At 39.2% G+C, this 17,928-nt stretch overlaps 1 protein-coding gene across 5 annotated transcripts in view; it reads right to left on the bottom strand.

Moving 5' to 3' along the window:
- Positions 1-3,245: 3,245 nt before the first annotated feature.
- Arhgef3 (Rho guanine nucleotide exchange factor 3) overlaps positions 3,246-17,928 on the bottom strand; it is a 298,065-nt gene continuing 283,382 nt past the window's right edge. For all 5 annotated transcript variants that reach the window (XM_047531346.1, XM_047531347.1, XM_047531349.1 and 2 more), the window contains 4 exons: positions 17,440-17,697; positions 10,608-10,778; positions 7,526-7,712; positions 3,246-5,418 (listed from right to left, as the gene is read on the bottom strand). In XM_047531346.1, the coding sequence (XP_047387302.1) occupies positions 5,066-5,418; positions 7,526-7,712; positions 10,608-10,778; positions 17,440-17,697 (969 nt within the window). In that variant the 3' untranslated portion in view covers positions 3,246-5,065. The remainder of the gene's footprint in view (positions 5,419-7,525; positions 7,713-10,607; positions 10,779-17,439; positions 17,698-17,928) is intronic.

The raw sequence follows: 17,928 nt of genomic DNA, 5'->3' as shown, positions 1-17,928 counted from the left end.
ACTTTGTTTATCTTTGAATCACAACATATGACAATGGAAAGCAGATAGTGGAATGATAATATTGATGATGATGAAAGCACACATATATAATGTTGATTATGTCAGGTACTAGTGTTTGGCCAAACCAAACCAGAACCTGCAAGAAAGTCCATTGATAAAGGCCATAGAGCTGGCATAGGTACCTAGGAGAGTGGATTAGTATACATAGTATCGTTGGAGAGGTAAACAAAAAAATATGACACAGCACCATTCTAAGTACTTTAGATATACTTGCACATTTAATCCCCCAACAATTCCATGAGGTACTATTATTCCCAGATAAACAATGCATGAAGAAGAAATGTTCACCCAAACTGTGATACCCTCAGAAACTTTAAAGACACTGCTTTCCCTAAGAAAGATGCTCTAGTACAAGACTAATGAGAAAAGAAGGAAACATTTTTAGCAAAAAAGGACCTGTGATGGTAACCCTCTCCTCTAATTAATAAAGGGTTAAAAACAAAGGAGAGGAAATATTCCTGAGAGTGAGCACAATATAAAGAAATAAAAAAGTAAGAATAGCTCAGTCATAAAGTGCTGTTCTAGCATGTACAAGGCCCCTGGTTTCAATCCTCAGTACTGTAAGGGGAAAAGAAAGTTAAGAATAAAGAGATAAGGAACTGGGGGTGAAGCTCAGTTGGTAGAGCACTTGCCTACCATGCTCAAGGTCCTGGGTTCAATCCCCATAAACACCAAGCCAAACCAAGCCAAGAGAGAGAGAGAGAGAGAGAGAAATATTTGAAAATCAATCCGGGAGGTAAGACATCTCTCTTTATTTCTGGAGGCCCTGAAAAAGAAAAAAAGTACCAAAAAAAAAAAAAAAAAAAGTGAAAAAAGAGCCAGGTGCTGTGGTGCATGCCTGTAATTCCAGTGACTTGGAAGACTGAGGCAGGAGGATTTCAAGCTGAGGCCAAGCAACTTAGCAAGACTCTCAGCAACTTGGTTCAGCACCTGGGTGAGACCCTGTCTCAAAATAAAAGAAAAAGGGTAGGGGGGCTGTAGCTTAGTGGTAGAATGTGCCTAGGTTCAGTCTCCAGTACTAGAAACAAATGTTTTTTTCAGGTTCTCTGGATTGAAAAGTCTCCCCCATAATATAGCATAATGAATGAAAAAGACCTGGATCACAGCCACACTTTTGAGAAATTTCATAACACCTGCACCAAATGTGATTATTGTATAACAGCCAGGAAAACTATTAGATTTTCATCATTTTCAAAGTGATTTTACATACACTGTCTAACTTTTTAAATGGGCTGAGGTTTGGTGTCTGGTTTTGCATATATGGAAACATATGCTGAAGAGAACATCTGAGGATGATATATTTCAAAGCTTTCACAGATGAGATAACACAGTTTATTAACCCTGAGGTATGTTTGTGTGTGCACATGTATGCGTAGTAGACAAGCTATTTGGAATGCATGTCCAGTTTCCCAAAATAAATAATTAGCTCTCAAAAGACAGAGCTCATGGAACCAAATCCTTGCTATTCCCCCAGTCCACTGATGAACTGCTTTGTCAGGGTAGGTCTGAGTAACCAACTGATAGGCTAACCATACCTGAAGAAAAGGAGATATGATGTAACGAAGTGATGTTTTTTGCAAACTTGTTTGCCTGAATACCCTTGAGGTACAGTGAATACAGTCACCTCTTCTCATTGTGTGCTTTTTACCTGGGCAAAGTTTTATATCTTCATAATCTTCAGATTCCTTCTGGTAGGTCTGGCCTTGGGAATCTCTCTTTCATTTCTACAGTTATTACAGAATTCTGTCAGTAAACAAGACAGCATGAATTAAATAAATCGGCTACATCAACAAAAGGGGACATTCACTGTCTATTCCACAATGCCAGGAGGAGCCTGGTTGGGTAAACTGACCTGAGCGTGGCCATTCTCTTCACCAAATCTTTGAGGGAGTCTTCAGGCTTTTGGAAAATGGGTCAGAAATAGACACGGACAGAATGGAAATGGAAAAGTGGAACCAAGATGGTTCACCAAGATGGTGGGCTGCAGCTTCCTGTAACCACAGTCTTTGCTGAAACAAGGCTGTGGTTACAAAGAGGTTTGCATTCTAAAGACTATGCTGGGAATGGAAGCCAAAGCAGTCGATGGTGGTGACCACAGCCCAGAAGCTGAAACCACACTCTAATTTTGAACAACATGACTAGTTCTGGTTCTTTTCATTGCTTATGACTATTCATTTAGACTAAGAAGATTACATCTAGTTGTGTGTAAAATAACATCTTCAGAATAGACTGAACAAAATCATTTAGCCCTCAGTCATTTGTACTAACCTATAAAATGTCAGTGCAAACATTTCAACACAGGTGACTATTGATAAACTTGGGGCCAAATAAGAGAAGGCAAATTTCACTTTGAAATTCTTACTGGAATTTTAGTCTACCTTTTTTTTTTTTCATTGAAATGGTTGGTTTTATTTCCATAAATATACTTGTAAAGACACATCCTCTAGTCTCAACAGTTGCTACAGTTGTGGGAGTGAAAAATGGAGGGAATATCTAAGATGACACCAAAGATAGACAAGAAGGACAAAAAAGAAGTAGAGGAGAAGGAGAACATATTTTTTTGCGGGGCAGGGGGGATACGAACTTACATTTATTTGACTTTCTTACCTAATCTGGGAATTAACACTTTGTTAAAGAAAATTATATCCCTAAGATAAAACTACCAGCCTTATTGGATCAATGTACAATTGAGAAATGGACACTAATAGCTTAGAACTGTTTAGTCTTTTCATCTGAAAACTACCCTTTGTAGGAAATAAAACCAACCATTTCAATAAAAAAAAAAAAGGTAGACTAAAATTCCAGTAAGAATTTCAAAGTGAAATTTGCCTTCTCTTATTTGGCCCCAAGTTTATCGATAGTCACCTGTGTTGAAAATGAGTCAACATTTCTGTAACAAGTTTGTAACTTATCAGTTGCCCTTATATCTAGTATGGATAAAGCCAGAGTTATTAAAATGAATAAATAAATAAGTGAATGAACATAGAATGCTTGAAAAAAATAGATCTTGGATAGGTAAGTTCTGAAAAAGCTTTGCTAGGCTAAATCAAAGCATTTATTTCAGCTATACTCTGTTCTGAGTTTGTATTTGGGAAAGATAAGAAAAAGTTTCCAAAAGACCCCTTCTTCCCACAAGGACAGTTGAAACTTGCTGGTTGTTAAGCAAACACTGAACAAAAGAAAGATGACATTTTTAATGTAATTTATTTGAAATGCTTCCAGAAAAGTTTAAGGCCATTATACAAAAACATTCATTTCATCAAGACATTCATGACTTTCTTCCCTGGGTCAACCCTTGACAAATCTCTTCTCAATACGTTGTCCCAAACGGCCCTACAGCTCTTTTTCTTTTTCATCATCAAATGACTCTTCTGAGCTTCCCTCTGCTTCTTTCTATCTGCAATAGGTTCATCCACTTGCTAACTCAATAATGACTTGAGAAACAAAGCAGTTTTAAATAAACTTGTAATAGAAAAAATTCACCATGTTTAAAATCTATAAATACAGAAATATGTTTTACAGGGTAAAATTGACCATAATATTTTTCTTTGTTTTTGAAAAATAATAATGTAATATACCTTATTTTTATATTGATAAATCTTGTCACACAGCTTCTTTGAATGCACATGATATATGTACATAATAAAATGACATCATTGTATGTTCTGCTTTCTTTTCTGTAAACTTGAAGGACACAGGGAGATTTAAAAAAAACTTTTTGGCAATAATTTAGAATCATTACTACTAGTGCTGGTGTGGGTATACTTTTGCACAGATCATCCTAAGTATTTACACTCACAGGGAGCTTTTCGGTGTATTTTGTTAACTTTTTTTTTAAGGTGCACTCCACTTTGCTCTGTAGATCAGGTTGGGCAAAGAGGTTATGAGTTTGGCTAGCTGATCCTAACAGAGTTAAAGAAATTGGCCTCTGGAGAATGTATATGATTCTGATTACAGTGCACAACCAGAGATGCAAAATCATGGCCCAAAAGCAGAGCAGGAAATCCGAGGCTCTGGCCTTTCTCAGAAGGCTCCGGACCATGCTTGTCTTTTTAAATGGTTCCCTCAAAAGGTCCCAGTGAAGCACTTCTCACTCCCAGTTCTCCCTCTCCCATGTTTTGTAAACAGAGTCATCAACACACAGCTATGGTCTCTTCCTCTTTTCCACTGCTTCACAGTCTAAAATAAGAGTGGCCTAGGCAGAGGAAAACAAATGGACTCATTATCCTGGCAGGTATTCCCAGATCCTTTGGGTTCCAATCTGCAGTTTTAGGATACAGATGGCTTTCTATGGCAACCCACTAAACATGACAGCCACGTCCTGGAGCCACACACATTTCAGTTAAAGATTCAGAGCTGGCAGCTGCTTTTGTCCTGGCCCTTCTAAGGGCAGCCTCTATTTCATGTCCTCATAGATTACTGCATCAAACTTGCACTGGATGAAACTGCAAGATCTCTCCTTTGCAAAATTAAGCCTTCAGAATCCCCAGGGATATTTTCATGCTTTGTGCGAATACCAGAACCAAGCTTAGTTCAAGGGTTGGTCTTTTCTGGTTCTCCCTTGACTGCTGTGCTGATACCCTGTTGGCAAAGCCCTTTGAATTCCACACCTTCGGCTACCATGTCAAAGAACTAGACAAGCACTAGAGAAGCATGGGAGGAAGGACTCTTTAAGCAAGTAAAACAATGCAAAACAGTAGTTTAGAGCTTCTGTTCTTTCTACTTTTCAAAATCCAACAGGATAATTGAAAGCAACTTGTTCAAGTACCTCTCCATCCATCCAGACACTTGTGAGATACAGTACAGGGTAACGGCTGCCACAGATTCCAGCTGACACAGATTGATTGGCAGTTACAGTACTAGGGACAAAGGTACAGATACAAGAGACTGGGCCAACACGTTCACAAAAGTATGAAAAAGTGCTTCTCCAAACCGTTCCATGTGTGGAATGCAAATACTGTACAGGTAAGACACAGGGCTACTTCCAGGAAGGTCAGCCCCTCTGTCAGACATTGCTTTCCACGTGCCTGCTGTTCCCACAGGAAGAGTCTGTCTGTTCCATTCGCTCACAGTCAAGACTGACCTCACTCGTGTCCATACTGCAGTCTGATTCACTGTCCGATTGGTCCATCTGCTCGAGTTTTGTTTCTCCCTGTGGCTCCCTGTTCCCAGTGGCAGGATTAAGGAACGGTTCCTCAGAGTCAAGCATCCCAGCCTGCCCGACAGCACACAGGACTGTTTCCTTGGCTTGACGAATACAGTTGAGCCACTGCTGCTTGTTGAAAGTGTCATTGGCTTGTAGCGAGTGAGTCTGACTTTGGGATCCATTTTTGAAACTGACTCTGAAGAAGTTTTTAACTAGAAATGAAAAATATGTGGGGAAAAAAGTCAAAGGAAGGTATTCCCCATGCTGACACTAACTCTCAATACCCATGGCAGATACTGCTGATTGTAAAACGTTTGCCACTGTTGCAGCACATAGCTCAGATACATTGATGCCACCATCCATCAACTGGAGTTGACACAAACCTGCCTCTCAGTTACCCTTACTGCTCTCAGAAGTCAGCAAATTAATATCAGCTTGGAATACTTAAGTGTTGTTTTTCAGGGGACCCCACAGTATTGGTTACCAAACCTGCCTGCATATCAAAATTCCTTAGGAAGCAAGTTAAAAATACAGATCCCCAGGCCCTATCCTTAGGAATTCTGACACAATATGTCTAAAGGAGACCTGATAATCTAGTTTCAATAAGTGCCCCCAAGGAAGAGTTTTTTTTAGTTTAAGAAGCTCTTTATAACATCAAACCATGCCAAAAACCCTTCACATGAGGGTATCTATATGCTTAATATTCAGTGATTGAAAAGATATGTAAAGTCATAGAGTCATTATAAATTTTTGCTTAAAAATGAAATTTTATTTCAATTACCTCGGCAGGCATAACATGCATTAGTTAATTCATGTATTTATTATATTAGACATTGAAAATAGGGATACTTTAGCACTGAGCTATATCCCCAGTCTTTTTTATTTATTTTTTTATTATTCTGAGACAGGGTCTCACTAAATTGTTTAGGCTAGCCTTGAACTTGTGATCCTCCTGCCTCAGCTTTCCAACTTGCTGGGATTACAGGTGTGCTCCACTGCGCTCAGATGCAACATGCATTTAAAAAATGCTAATGTATGATATGGAAGATGTTTAATCTAACAACAACATTGACTAGCATGTAATGGACCCTGTGTGCCACATGTAATGCTTGGTTCATAGAAGCATCTGCAGTTAGACACCTTGTACTACCTGTGTGGCCAACAGACTGGGAACTACCACTCCAGACAGCTTAGAGACTAAGCAATGAAAGTAGAATAGGTCAAAATGTTTCACTGGAGGTTGCCTTTGGCTAGAAACTAGAAGCTAATCCTAGTTCCTTAAATTAAGGCTCTGCCTTTTGATCTTACACAAGTGCCTCAACTCCTCTGTGATTCAGTTTCTGTATTTGTAAAGCCTTCCCTATCAGGTTGTTATGAGAAATAAAAGTGATAATACATGTAAGTGTTTATACAATACCTGGCCCACAGTCAGTACTCAAGATATAAAAGCTTTATTTCTACTACCATGGCTGCTGCTGCTACTACTACTTGGATAGAGGGATTGATGAGTAGCTAAGAGGCAGTATATAACAATTATCTTCACAACATGGTATTGCGTTAACCCAGGAGATTCAGATATTATTTTCTCTAAGACTTCCCTGACTATCACACCTATAACAAACCTTCTACTCTATCCCCCCACTCCCCTTATTGGGTTTCAGTTTTTAACCGGCACCAGGAATGTTTGTTTATCGATCTCCTCCATGACAATGTAAGCTCCATAGGGACAAAAAATCTAACTGCCTGGTTCACCACTGTATATACTAGTCCTAGAACGGCACCTGACACGTGGTAGGTACTTTCTAAACGTTGCTATTGCAGCTTCTCTTAGTTAATTCCTCTGTTTATTAAGCCTCAAGATAGAGAAGCCCATTGAGTTATGTTACCGATGAATGCTCAGTTTAGCTGAACATTCTTAATCTCTTTAGAGACAAGTCTGCTTGCTCAACTGCAAAACCCACCACATGCAACTGGTACACAGATAGAGACCATCTGGTATTAAGTACACTTATATCCAACAGCGGGGATCAGAGACAGGGAGTGTAAGGAGCACCAGCTATGTGTAAACAGTTCATTTACATTATCTCACTTAATTGTTAACGCAACTTTATGAAGGAGGTAGGTATGCATTACTTTTGCAGATGAGAAACGGAGGCTCATGGAGGTTGAACAACATTACACAATCAGTAAGTGGCGAGACAGTATTGGAATAAAATTTAAGGTTAGGTCTCTTCACCTTTCACCATCTAGGCATTCCCTCCAAATTCCAATGACCAAAACCATTCACTGGGTCAACAGAGTCTACCCCTCTGTACATACTTCTCTCGTTGTTGCTGAAAGCCCCGCGCAAAGAGCCGCCCAGCCTCACTTCTCCATCCTGCAGGTCTTCCAGCAGGAGGTCCTTCACAGGGATCGGCTGACGGTACAACTGGTAGCAGAGCTGCTCGTTGTGGGTGACGGCTCGGGTGATCACAAGCACTTCTTGGAACAGGAAAACGTGCAGTTTCTAGAATAAAAGAGTCCACAGATTTCCCTAAGCAACAATCTAAAGGTTGGTTGATGTAGCAAGAGGTCCCAGGGTTAAAAAAAAAAAGGTCCCCAGGTATCAGGTTCACGATGCATTCTGAACTCTGAGGCTCAAATCTACCTCCAGAAGAGCAGAAGTTGAGCAGATGTGAAGCCCTACCAGATATGTATAGGCTGCCTTTTGTATAGATACCTCCCTAAGGAGCCACTGGAGAAAGCCTTTCTGTCTATAGATACCTAAAGCCAGGGCTATCAGCTCCAGGGGCCCTATTTACACTAGGATTCACAACCTGTGCAGGCACACACAGCCTTCAGCTCCACTAAGAGAAAAATAAGAAAGGGGAATAGAATGAAAGAAGTTAGCATTTTCCTGGCTTTGGTGTATAAATTAGCTCATCTAATTTTAAGAGACTGAAATTAACAATAGCCTATAAAGAATGAGACTGGCATATCAAAGCCTAATAGTCGGGCTGGGGATATAGCTCAGTTGGTACAGTGTTTGCACAAGGCCCTGGGTTCAATCCCCAGTACCACAAAACAAAACAAAACAAAAGCCTAATAGTCATCTTTGCTTCCTAAACCCATGAAAACGCTTGTTTCCTAAACCCATGAAAACGCTTGTTGCTTTAACCATAGAGCTGATCACCAGCTTCATCCAGTGACTCCGACCGGGAGCACTGCTCATGCCTCAGGGAACAGAGTGCACATCTTTCCACAGGGAAAGATGATCCAAGTTTTCCTTCTCAGTTAAGTTCATCAGCACATGAGTTCTCTGAAGAGGCTATGCTTAAAAGGTAGACAACTGATGTGCTTGTTACTGGGCAAAAAGCAAGTCTCAAAATGAAGGCTTGTTTCAAACCATATCATGAAAGCAAGTTTGCCGTGTAGAGTTGGGGAAAATCTGCTCCTTTCAGTTCTTTTTTGTTTGTTTGTTTTGGTACTGGGAATTAAACCCAGGGATGCTCTATCACTGAGCCACACATGCAGACTTTTTATTTTTTATTGTTGAGGTTGGCCTTGAACTTAAAATCCTCCTGTTTCAGTCTCCCGAGTCCAGGGCATTACAGGCATGCACCACCACACCTGGCTGCTACATTCTATTCTAAGTGCGAGACTCTTCTTGCAGTTTGGAAATACTTAGGGGTTAAAGTAAAAAGATTCACAACCCTGCAGCTAGGTTCTGGCTTTCTGGTGGAGATATTTGAGAAAGTATATCCAGGGATCTCAAAGGGGTGACCCAGAAGGTAGAGGTAGCAACTCAGATTAGAATCTTGATTTGGAAGCAGGAAAAGCACACTGAGCATTATTAAATTATTTCTTCTTCAAGAAAAAAGAAATCTTGTCAGTCTCCCACCATACACCCACGCCACGAAGTACAGAAACAAAACCAAAACCAAATCACTGTTGATGGCTATTAAAGGTATATGTGTATGTGTGTGTATATATATATATATTTTTTTTCTTGTGTGTGTGTGTGTGTACGCATGCGTGCCAGGGATTAAACTCAAGGGTGCTTAACCACTGAGCCACATCCCAACCCTTTTCATTTTTTATTTAGAGACAGGTTCTCACTAGGTTGCTGAGGCTGGCTTCCAATCTGCGATCCTCCTACTTCAGCCTCCTAAGATGCTGGGATTATAGGCATATGCCACCACACCAGGCTTAAAGGTATATTGTAAAAATTGAGAAAACGGAGTAAAGCACAAAATAGCCAAGTTGGAGATTCTTTGGGGATGGTGGTAGAATGTGAGGATTTTTCTTCTGGGGATGGGGTTGAAAAGGGATAGATCATTATTTTATATATTTAATCAGATTATTATACTATTTCTACCTCAATCAATCTTTTAGTTGAGGTATGCAGTTTGAATTCAGATTATCTGGGCAACCTTTAAGAAATTCACTTCATTTATAAATATCCATGGAGAAGTTCTCTTTTGCCCTTTTGCCCTCAAGTTATCACACTTTTTTTCTGACACAGGACTTTGTTCTCAGTGACCTTCATAACTCCACTGGGGGCAAAACCCAACAAACCTTCCACCTCAGCTGCTATCTTTATTCTCATAACTCTACCTGCCAAGGATTCATCTTAAATGTTCAAGGCACATCAATCAAAGAGTTCTCAGGCCTTTCCTGACAGACAAAAGAGAACAGGCCCACACACAGAGGGAACAATTCTTCCTATTTCCCATAGGGCTTCCTAGAAAGCACATGTAAGGAGTTGAGTGTCAGATAACAGAAATCAGCAAGAAGCTGACTTTCTGGTCATTGTAACTCCCTCACAAACAGACACAGGACTTCAGGAGTAGCCTTGTTGGGTCTTTCTGCCCACATCGAACCATCAGCTGGCTTTATCCACAGCAGTCCTGCTAACAGCTGTGACATGTACTCACTGATGTCAAATGACATTTCCAAGCCTGCTCAGTCTAGGTCAAAAAGGTGACCTTGAATTCTCAATCTCTTCAAGATGAAAAAAGTTACTTTTTAAAAGAAAATTTTTTTTTAGACAGAGTCTCGCTAAGTTGCTAAGGTTGACCTCAAATGTGTAACCCTCCTGTCTTGGCCTCCTGTGTTGCTAGGACTATAAGCATACACCACTGTACCTGGTGTCTGTTTTGAAGGTCATGATCAAACAAAATAAAAATCCTGGCAAACTTATGTTGTTTTCCAAAATTCTTTCTGAAAATATACTGACCCGTGATACTAAAATTTTAAAGGTAATACATATTTGAGTGATGTAAAAGATACTGGAAAAGCAATTTTTATTTATAAAAATTCAACCCTACACTGGGAAGGAATAGTAAAAGAAGGCTCAGATCAAGTGCATTAGGGATGGGGGTGGCCCAGGAAGAGACTGGAAAGGGGAGTAGCCACTTACCACACCCCGGTTGTTCTTCAGTTCACCATGACAACACAGGACTCTTGAGCTGTCAATCAAAGAGTCTTTCTGGCCTTCTTCCAAATAAAGAAGTCGTTCTTTATAATAACGGCATTCAGATTCCCCAGTCTTGATGTTGATTTCTGCCACAATTCCCTGAATGATGTTTATCTATGGAAACAAAGAGGAAAATAGATATAGGTTAAGCAAGCAAACCATCCATACAAAGAAGTTTTAGGGCCAGCCTAGAGATCACCAAGATAACACTTATGTCTAATTCTGAGATTCATTTAAGATGCTGCTTTGTGAAAGGGGAAAAATGCTTTTAATATACTGTTATCTATACATACACATATGCATACACACATACACAAACATTTATAAATGTGTACAGATACTTATATTACATATAAAACTAATAATATTGAGCCAGGCATGGTGGTGCACACCTGCATTTCCAGCAACTCAGAGGCTAAAGAAGGAGGATTTCAAGTTCAAGATCAGCCTGGGCAACTTAGCAAGACCCAGTCTAAATAAAAATTAAAAAGGACAGGGGATGAAGCTTGGTGGTGTAGAGTGCCCTTGAGTTCAATCCCTAGTACTGCAAAAAAAAAAAAAAAAAAAAAAAAAAACAAAAAACAAACTTATATTGATGCATAATTTTATCTGAGAGGAAGAGATTCAAGGTCGTCTGATGTTTAAGACACCATTAGTGAGCTCCACATTGCACATTTTTAAAAACATACTCATAATGTTGAAATTCAGACATGTAAAAAACTGGATCAAGGAGAAAAAACAAAGCTGAATGTAGATGTCCAAAAAGAGGGACTGTCTCTGGGATTTAAAGTTGGTTTCAAGGTCTCACTACATGTGCCAATCTAATGCCATAAACTATAAATGCAAATTGAGTGTGAACAAATGGTTTGAATATATTTTTAATGAGAAAACATAAATGTTTTATAAAGAATGGAGAAAAAAAGAATGCAAAGACACTAGGAGTAATAAAGGGGACAGTTTGTACATATACATTTTTGCCCAAGTCTATAGCTACATGTGAGAGAATTAGGGGTGAAGAAAATTCAAAGAGATGGTAGATGCGATATCAGAAAAAAAAAAAAAAGGCAAAACAAAAGACTCTGAGATGTAATCAGTGGGTACTTATTTTGATGTATTGTTATTTGATCACATGGATAACATGTCTAAGTATTAGAAAATATGGAAAACAAAGGATGAGAAATTAGCAAAACAAAAATCAATGTTACCAAACAAAGGCAAAATAATGACTTCCTCAGAAGGGTCCTCTGTCCCCTAAGAGTGTAAAGACGAACAGTCCCAACTTTCTTATGGTAACTGAAGAAAACTTAATAGATGGAATACACTGATTAGCTTCTTCTAGGTCACATTTATTCAACAGAAAATATAATTTGGTCAAAAGCAAGGTCCTAACTTTTACAATGTTGGTGGGATTGTAAATTAATACAACCACTATGGAAATCAGTATGAAGGTCCTCAAAAGAGTAGGCATGGAACCACCATATGATCCAGCTATACCATTCTTTGGTATTTATCCTGAGGGATTAAAGTTATCATACTATAGTGATATACCAACCCCCATGTTTACAGCAGCACAAGTCACAATAGCCAAACTATGGAATCAGCCTAATTGTCCATCAATGGATGAATGAATAAAGAAAATGTGATATATGTACACAATGGAGTTTTATTCAGTCGTCAAGAAAAATGAAATTATGTCACTTGCAGAAAAATGGATGGAACTTGAGATCATTACATTAAGTGAAATAAGCCAAACTCAAAAGGTCAAAGGTCATATGTTTTCTCTCACATGTGGAAGCTAGAGAGACAAAAGGAAAAGAAAGATGGGGTGTACACTCATGAAAAACCAAGGGAAATCAGTAGAAGAGAGGAACGGGTCCAGTGGGTAAGCAGGAAGGGAGGGAGGGGAGAAGTGTTGGGGAGTGATATTGGCCAAATCATATTGTTAGGTTGTGTGTATGTACAAATACGTAACAACAAACCCCATCACCTTTAATGCACTAATTTAAAAAATGTGGAGGAAAAAAAAGCAAGGTTCTAAAAGAGGTCTTTATTCAGTCATCAGCTACCAGATCTGGTAATAAACCTGGTAATGAATTCCTTCTAGATTTGTTAAATGACTTTTTTTCTATGCTAGTTAAATGATACCTTCTGACCAAAGAAATTGGGTAAAGACTACTACCCAGTTTTAATGTTTGTATTTCATACATGTTTGGTAGAGCTTACAGCTCTGAGTAGGTCTGGTGATTATATCTAGAGGATAAACGCATAATGTGTACATTTTTGTAGCTATTATGGGATTCAAAAATGGTTTGCATCTTTTCTCTATTTCCCAAATTTTGTTGGTAGCATGACTGATTAAAAATACATACTTTTAAAAAACATACAGCGGGCTAGGGTTGTGGTTCAGTGGTAGAGCACTTGCCTAGCATGTATGAGGCACTGGGTTTGATTCTCAGCACCACATATAAATAAATGAATAAAATAAAGATCTACCAACATCTAAAAATTAAAAAAAAAAAAAAACAGGCTCCTTAGTGTCATATATAAAGCTTTTTGGCCTTTGATGTCAGCCTAATATTAAGGGTAAGCCCTCTAAAATTTATTAACACAAAGTAAATAATAAATACCAGAGCTCTTTGGTATACTTTGTCTTTTGTTTCTTCCCTTCTTGGTTTTTCCCTCTTGATACTCATTGTTACCTTTTTTTTTTTTTTTTTTTGGTACTAGGGATTGAACCCAGGGGCACTTAACCATGGAGTCATATTTCCAGTCCTTTTTTGAAAATATGTTCTTTAGAAACAGGGTTTTGCTAAGTTGCTAAGACTAGCTTTGAACTTGTGATCCTCCTTCCTTAGCCTCTGGAGCTGCTAGTATTACAAGTGTGTGCCAATGAGTCCAGCTCATTGTTACTTTTAAAACAAAACAAAATTACACAAAATACACTAAAGTCATGACTCATCTTTCAAATTAACTAATGTTTGTTGAGTACTGGTCCAGTGCTAGATTATATGCTTTCAAAGAAATGAGAGTGGGTCCCTGCCCTTGAAAAGCTTAAAACATACGGGAGGCATCTGAACAACTGTTTTATATCTACCTTAACATTTTACCTTTCTTTGATTTCATATATAGTGGAATTCATATTTTCCCCTTGTTTTTAAAGAACTTACCATTACCTCCCGTAGTTTATCTTGTCAGTTTAACTATTATTAGGTATACCTGGCCAGCTGGAATGAATCAACACTTGAGTCAATTTTCTGAGTTTCCTTCAAGTATTCAGGAAATCAGAAAGAAGATGCATCACAGCCATAATGATGTGCTCATTTCCTAATTTAACCCAGGAACTAAATAGCTGGCATGTCACATGAAGATTCATGAACTCAAATGCCATAGTAGTTCCTGAGGCAGCTATGACTACTTTCAAATTCTGCTTCTTTTTCTGGTACTGGAAAAAATACTGACACAAAATAATGGAAACAGTGTTATAATTCCATACTCTATGTATGTATGTTTATATAAGTAACTCGGTATCTGCTTTTGTTTATTAAAAATTAATGTTTTGTACTTTCATCCACCTGAATGTCATGACATCACAAGAATCTTTTCCTTTTTTTTTTTCTTTTTTCTTTTTGCAGTACTGAGGATTGAACCCAGGGGCTCTCTACCACTGAGCTACATCCCCAGTCCTGCACTGGGACTTGAGGGAGATTTACTCTGCAGGATTTCAGGCAGTTATAAAGTTACATACAGTAGGTTGCCAGTAATAGTCATGGTAATTGTATATTTAAATTAAATTTATTGTTGCATGTCCCATCGGGGATTAGTAAGGAAAGGTAATGAGAAATACAACAGGACAGGGATCGGGCCCACACATGCTGGAATCATCATCCTCAGAGTAGTATCGGAAAGCCCTGTCCATCTAGTCCCTTGTGTCACAATGTCATCTACTCATCAGCTCCTGACATGAGCCAAGAATAGCAGTCTTCATTGTGGCTGCATCAAAAGCAGGACTGTTCTTCTCATTGTGCCCCCCCCCCCCACCAAGGAAGACTAAAGATGGGAGGAAGGGATTAGTCTGCAGGATCATTTTCTGGCTGAAACAATTCTTAGAATTTAAGAGATTAAACAACCAATTCTCTGGAATATCTGAATATCCAAAGTTCTATTTTAAGAAGTTCCCTTTTGGGGGAAGTCTCTCTCACCCCTCAAAACACTATTGAGAAAATATGATAATGATGAGATAGTGTATGCACTGCATCTAGAGCAAGACCTTTCTTTAGATCTAATAAGCCCAAATGCAATCAACTCCCTTGGTGTGGAAGCAATTTGCTCAGCACTTTGATTTTCCTTTTTGCATAGATGGGAAATTTATTCAGGGAACATGTAAGATGAGTTACATAAGTTCTTACCATTGGTTTTATGTTTATCAAACATTCAGAATGCACCCACGAGTACAGGGCTAAATAATTCTGCTCATCTGGGGTAATGCTGCAAAGATTTTGTAAAGAAGACAAAAAATCTGTGCCTAAGTTGCATAAATGTACATTTAGAAGACTTGCTTTGTGGGCATTTTCAAATGCAGGTGTACCATGCTTCGTGCACAAGTCCATCCGAATAATTAGGTGTAGATTCAACTTTTGAAAATGGCTTCACACTTCACAAGCTAGGGAAACTGGTAACTGGCCCATCCTTTCATACTGGAAACAATCATATTCTTATCTGTTTTTAAACTCAAGCTTTACCTCATTAAAAAAAAAAAAAGAATAGTGTTCTTATGCTGCATATTAAAAAGAAATCTTTACAGTGAAACTCTGAACACCCTTGTGTGCTTCACCAAAGTAATTATTTAGAGTAGCTGGAGCTCCCTGTTGTTTCTATTTGGGCAGACCACACACTTGCTGGGATGAAATATGGAGGGGAGACAACACGAATGGACACTTCCAAGTATAATAAAAACAGACATGATGAAGTGAGATAGGCCTTATCCCCAGGGCCTGCATCCCTATCCATGCTGGACTGGGTGGCTGGTCTGCATGTTGGGTCTGCCAGATACACTGAACACCTCATGAATCAGGAAAGTCTTTCCTCATTCTTCTCTATTCCATGTGGAGGCACTCAGCCCAATTTTGCATCCACAAAGCCTTGCCACAAAGCCCGTCTGGTGACCAAACAGCTCTCTGCAATTTCAAAGGCAACACAGACTCAAAGAAGTGGCCACCTTTCTGCACTGATGTACAAGATCATAAACAGAAAGGCAGAGGACTTGGAGTCTACGTTGACAGAGTCTGAATATCAACCTGATCACTAGCTGGCTCTGGACCAGGGCAAGCTATTTAACTACTCTAAGCCTCATCTAGAAAATGATCCTAATAAGAAAGCAATCTCAGGCTGGGGTTGTGGTTCAGGGGTAGAGCACTTGCCTAGCATGTGTGAGGCACTGGGTTAGATCCTCAGCACCACATAAAAAAATAGATAAATAAAATAATGGTATTGTGCCCATCTACAATTAAAAATATTTTTTAAAAAAGAAAGCTATCTCATAGGTTGTTAGGAGTGTTAAAGAAATACACCATCTATAAGGCAATTATATAAAGTTGATTTACTAGGTACTTGATAAATGACAGGAATTATTATTGTTGGTGTTGTTGGTACTATTTATTATCATTAAGTTGCTCTCTGGGAGGAAACAGTTTGCTCAGCAGGTTCAAGACTTCTGATTTTCAAATCACCTCTGCATATCTTCCTATTATTGTGCCAGATTAAATCAGGGAAGGAGCCCTTTGAATACATCCATTAGCCTTCCCTCCCACCTCAAATCAGGTTTTCGAAACTTCACACCTGCACCAATGTGGCATCAGCCCCATTGGCTTCTCTGACCCTAATCTCTTCCTCCTCAATTCCCTGTTCTACAGAGAGTAATGTGTCCAAGGTTCCATAGCTTGTAAGTAATGGAGATGAGAGTTGAACCCTGAATTCCAACTATTTAGGAAACAGAATAAACCTTCAATTGATTGTACAACACAGGAAAATTTCTCAAATTTAAATAATCTAAAACCTTCTATAACCAGATTGGAGCCCACATCCTACACCTTACCTTCTGCTGCTTCCTCAGAGCATCCTCAACCCCAGGTAGACTGATTCATGGTTTTCCCCAGGTGTGACCTGGCCTTACACCTGTGCTCAGGCCACTCTCCCTGCAGCCAGCCATCTGTTTCACCCTGCTGGGCAGAGTCAGAACCCAGTCCTCCAAATAGAATGCTCACAGTTTACAACATTCTAATGATTTGGACCCCATTTTTCCTTGTCCTCTCTTGTGGCTAGGGGAAAAAAAATCTATATTTGCCATGTTGCCCAGCTCATACTTAATAAACATTTGCTGGAGGTTTGACTAGTCACCCCACTGCAGTTGGGGCTGAGGGGAGCTAGATGTTCAATGGGAAGTTGCCTTTACAAATGGGCTTTGGGTCTAAGCTAAAAGATAACTAAATAAAGTTATTTACTTAAAATCTCCACAAAGATCTTAATCCTTACAGCTGGCAATTATACCACCACCTTAGAGCCACCTAAACAAAAAAGAAATTTTAGAACCAAAGGGAACTTAAAGTGTGTTTCATGTAACACTGTGTTTTACAGGTCAGGAAACTGCTCAGAGAGAGGAAAAGTGACCATCAATATAAGAACTAGTTCTAGAAATCAAGATTTCTGGGTCTCATGTGCACAGGAACCCAAACCCCTAGGGAAAAGAAAAAGGAAAAGAGAAGGAAACAGGCACACTTACAGCTTCTTCCAAGTGCTGCTGATCTGGGTTATCATTTGGTGTGTGCCTCAAGATTTCTCGAAGAAGCAGAGGGTATTTCACCAAACGGCTTCTTGGAATATCAAGGAAATTCCAGAGATCTAGTTTGCGGCTAAATGGGGACTCTAAACATCGCTGAAGGAAATCCTGGACTCGGTGATCCTGTTTTTTATGATCCAGCAGAGCTTTGGCGGCCACTTGATTGCTACAGTAGCTGTCATATGAGCTGAGACAAGGCAGCTAAGGAGGAAACAGAAAAAGACTGGCGTGTCAACATCCTTGAGATCTGAAGTCACAAATCATCATTCATTGGGATGGGATGAACACTGAACTGGGCTCTAGGTCTGGCCAATATTTCTTTATCTGCATGACTGGAGGAAACCAGTGGAATCTTCAAACTGGCATGTAATGGACAGGTTCCCTAGGCTCTGCTTGCTTTCACAAAGTACTTTTATTAGTTGTAGGTTTACT

This window comes from Sciurus carolinensis, chromosome 17 (assembly GCF_902686445.1).
Source record: "Sciurus carolinensis chromosome 17, mSciCar1.2, whole genome shotgun sequence".
Lineage (NCBI taxonomy): Eukaryota > Metazoa > Chordata > Mammalia > Rodentia > Sciuridae > Sciurus > Sciurus carolinensis.
This window is presented reverse-complemented; position numbering and strand designations above follow the sequence as displayed.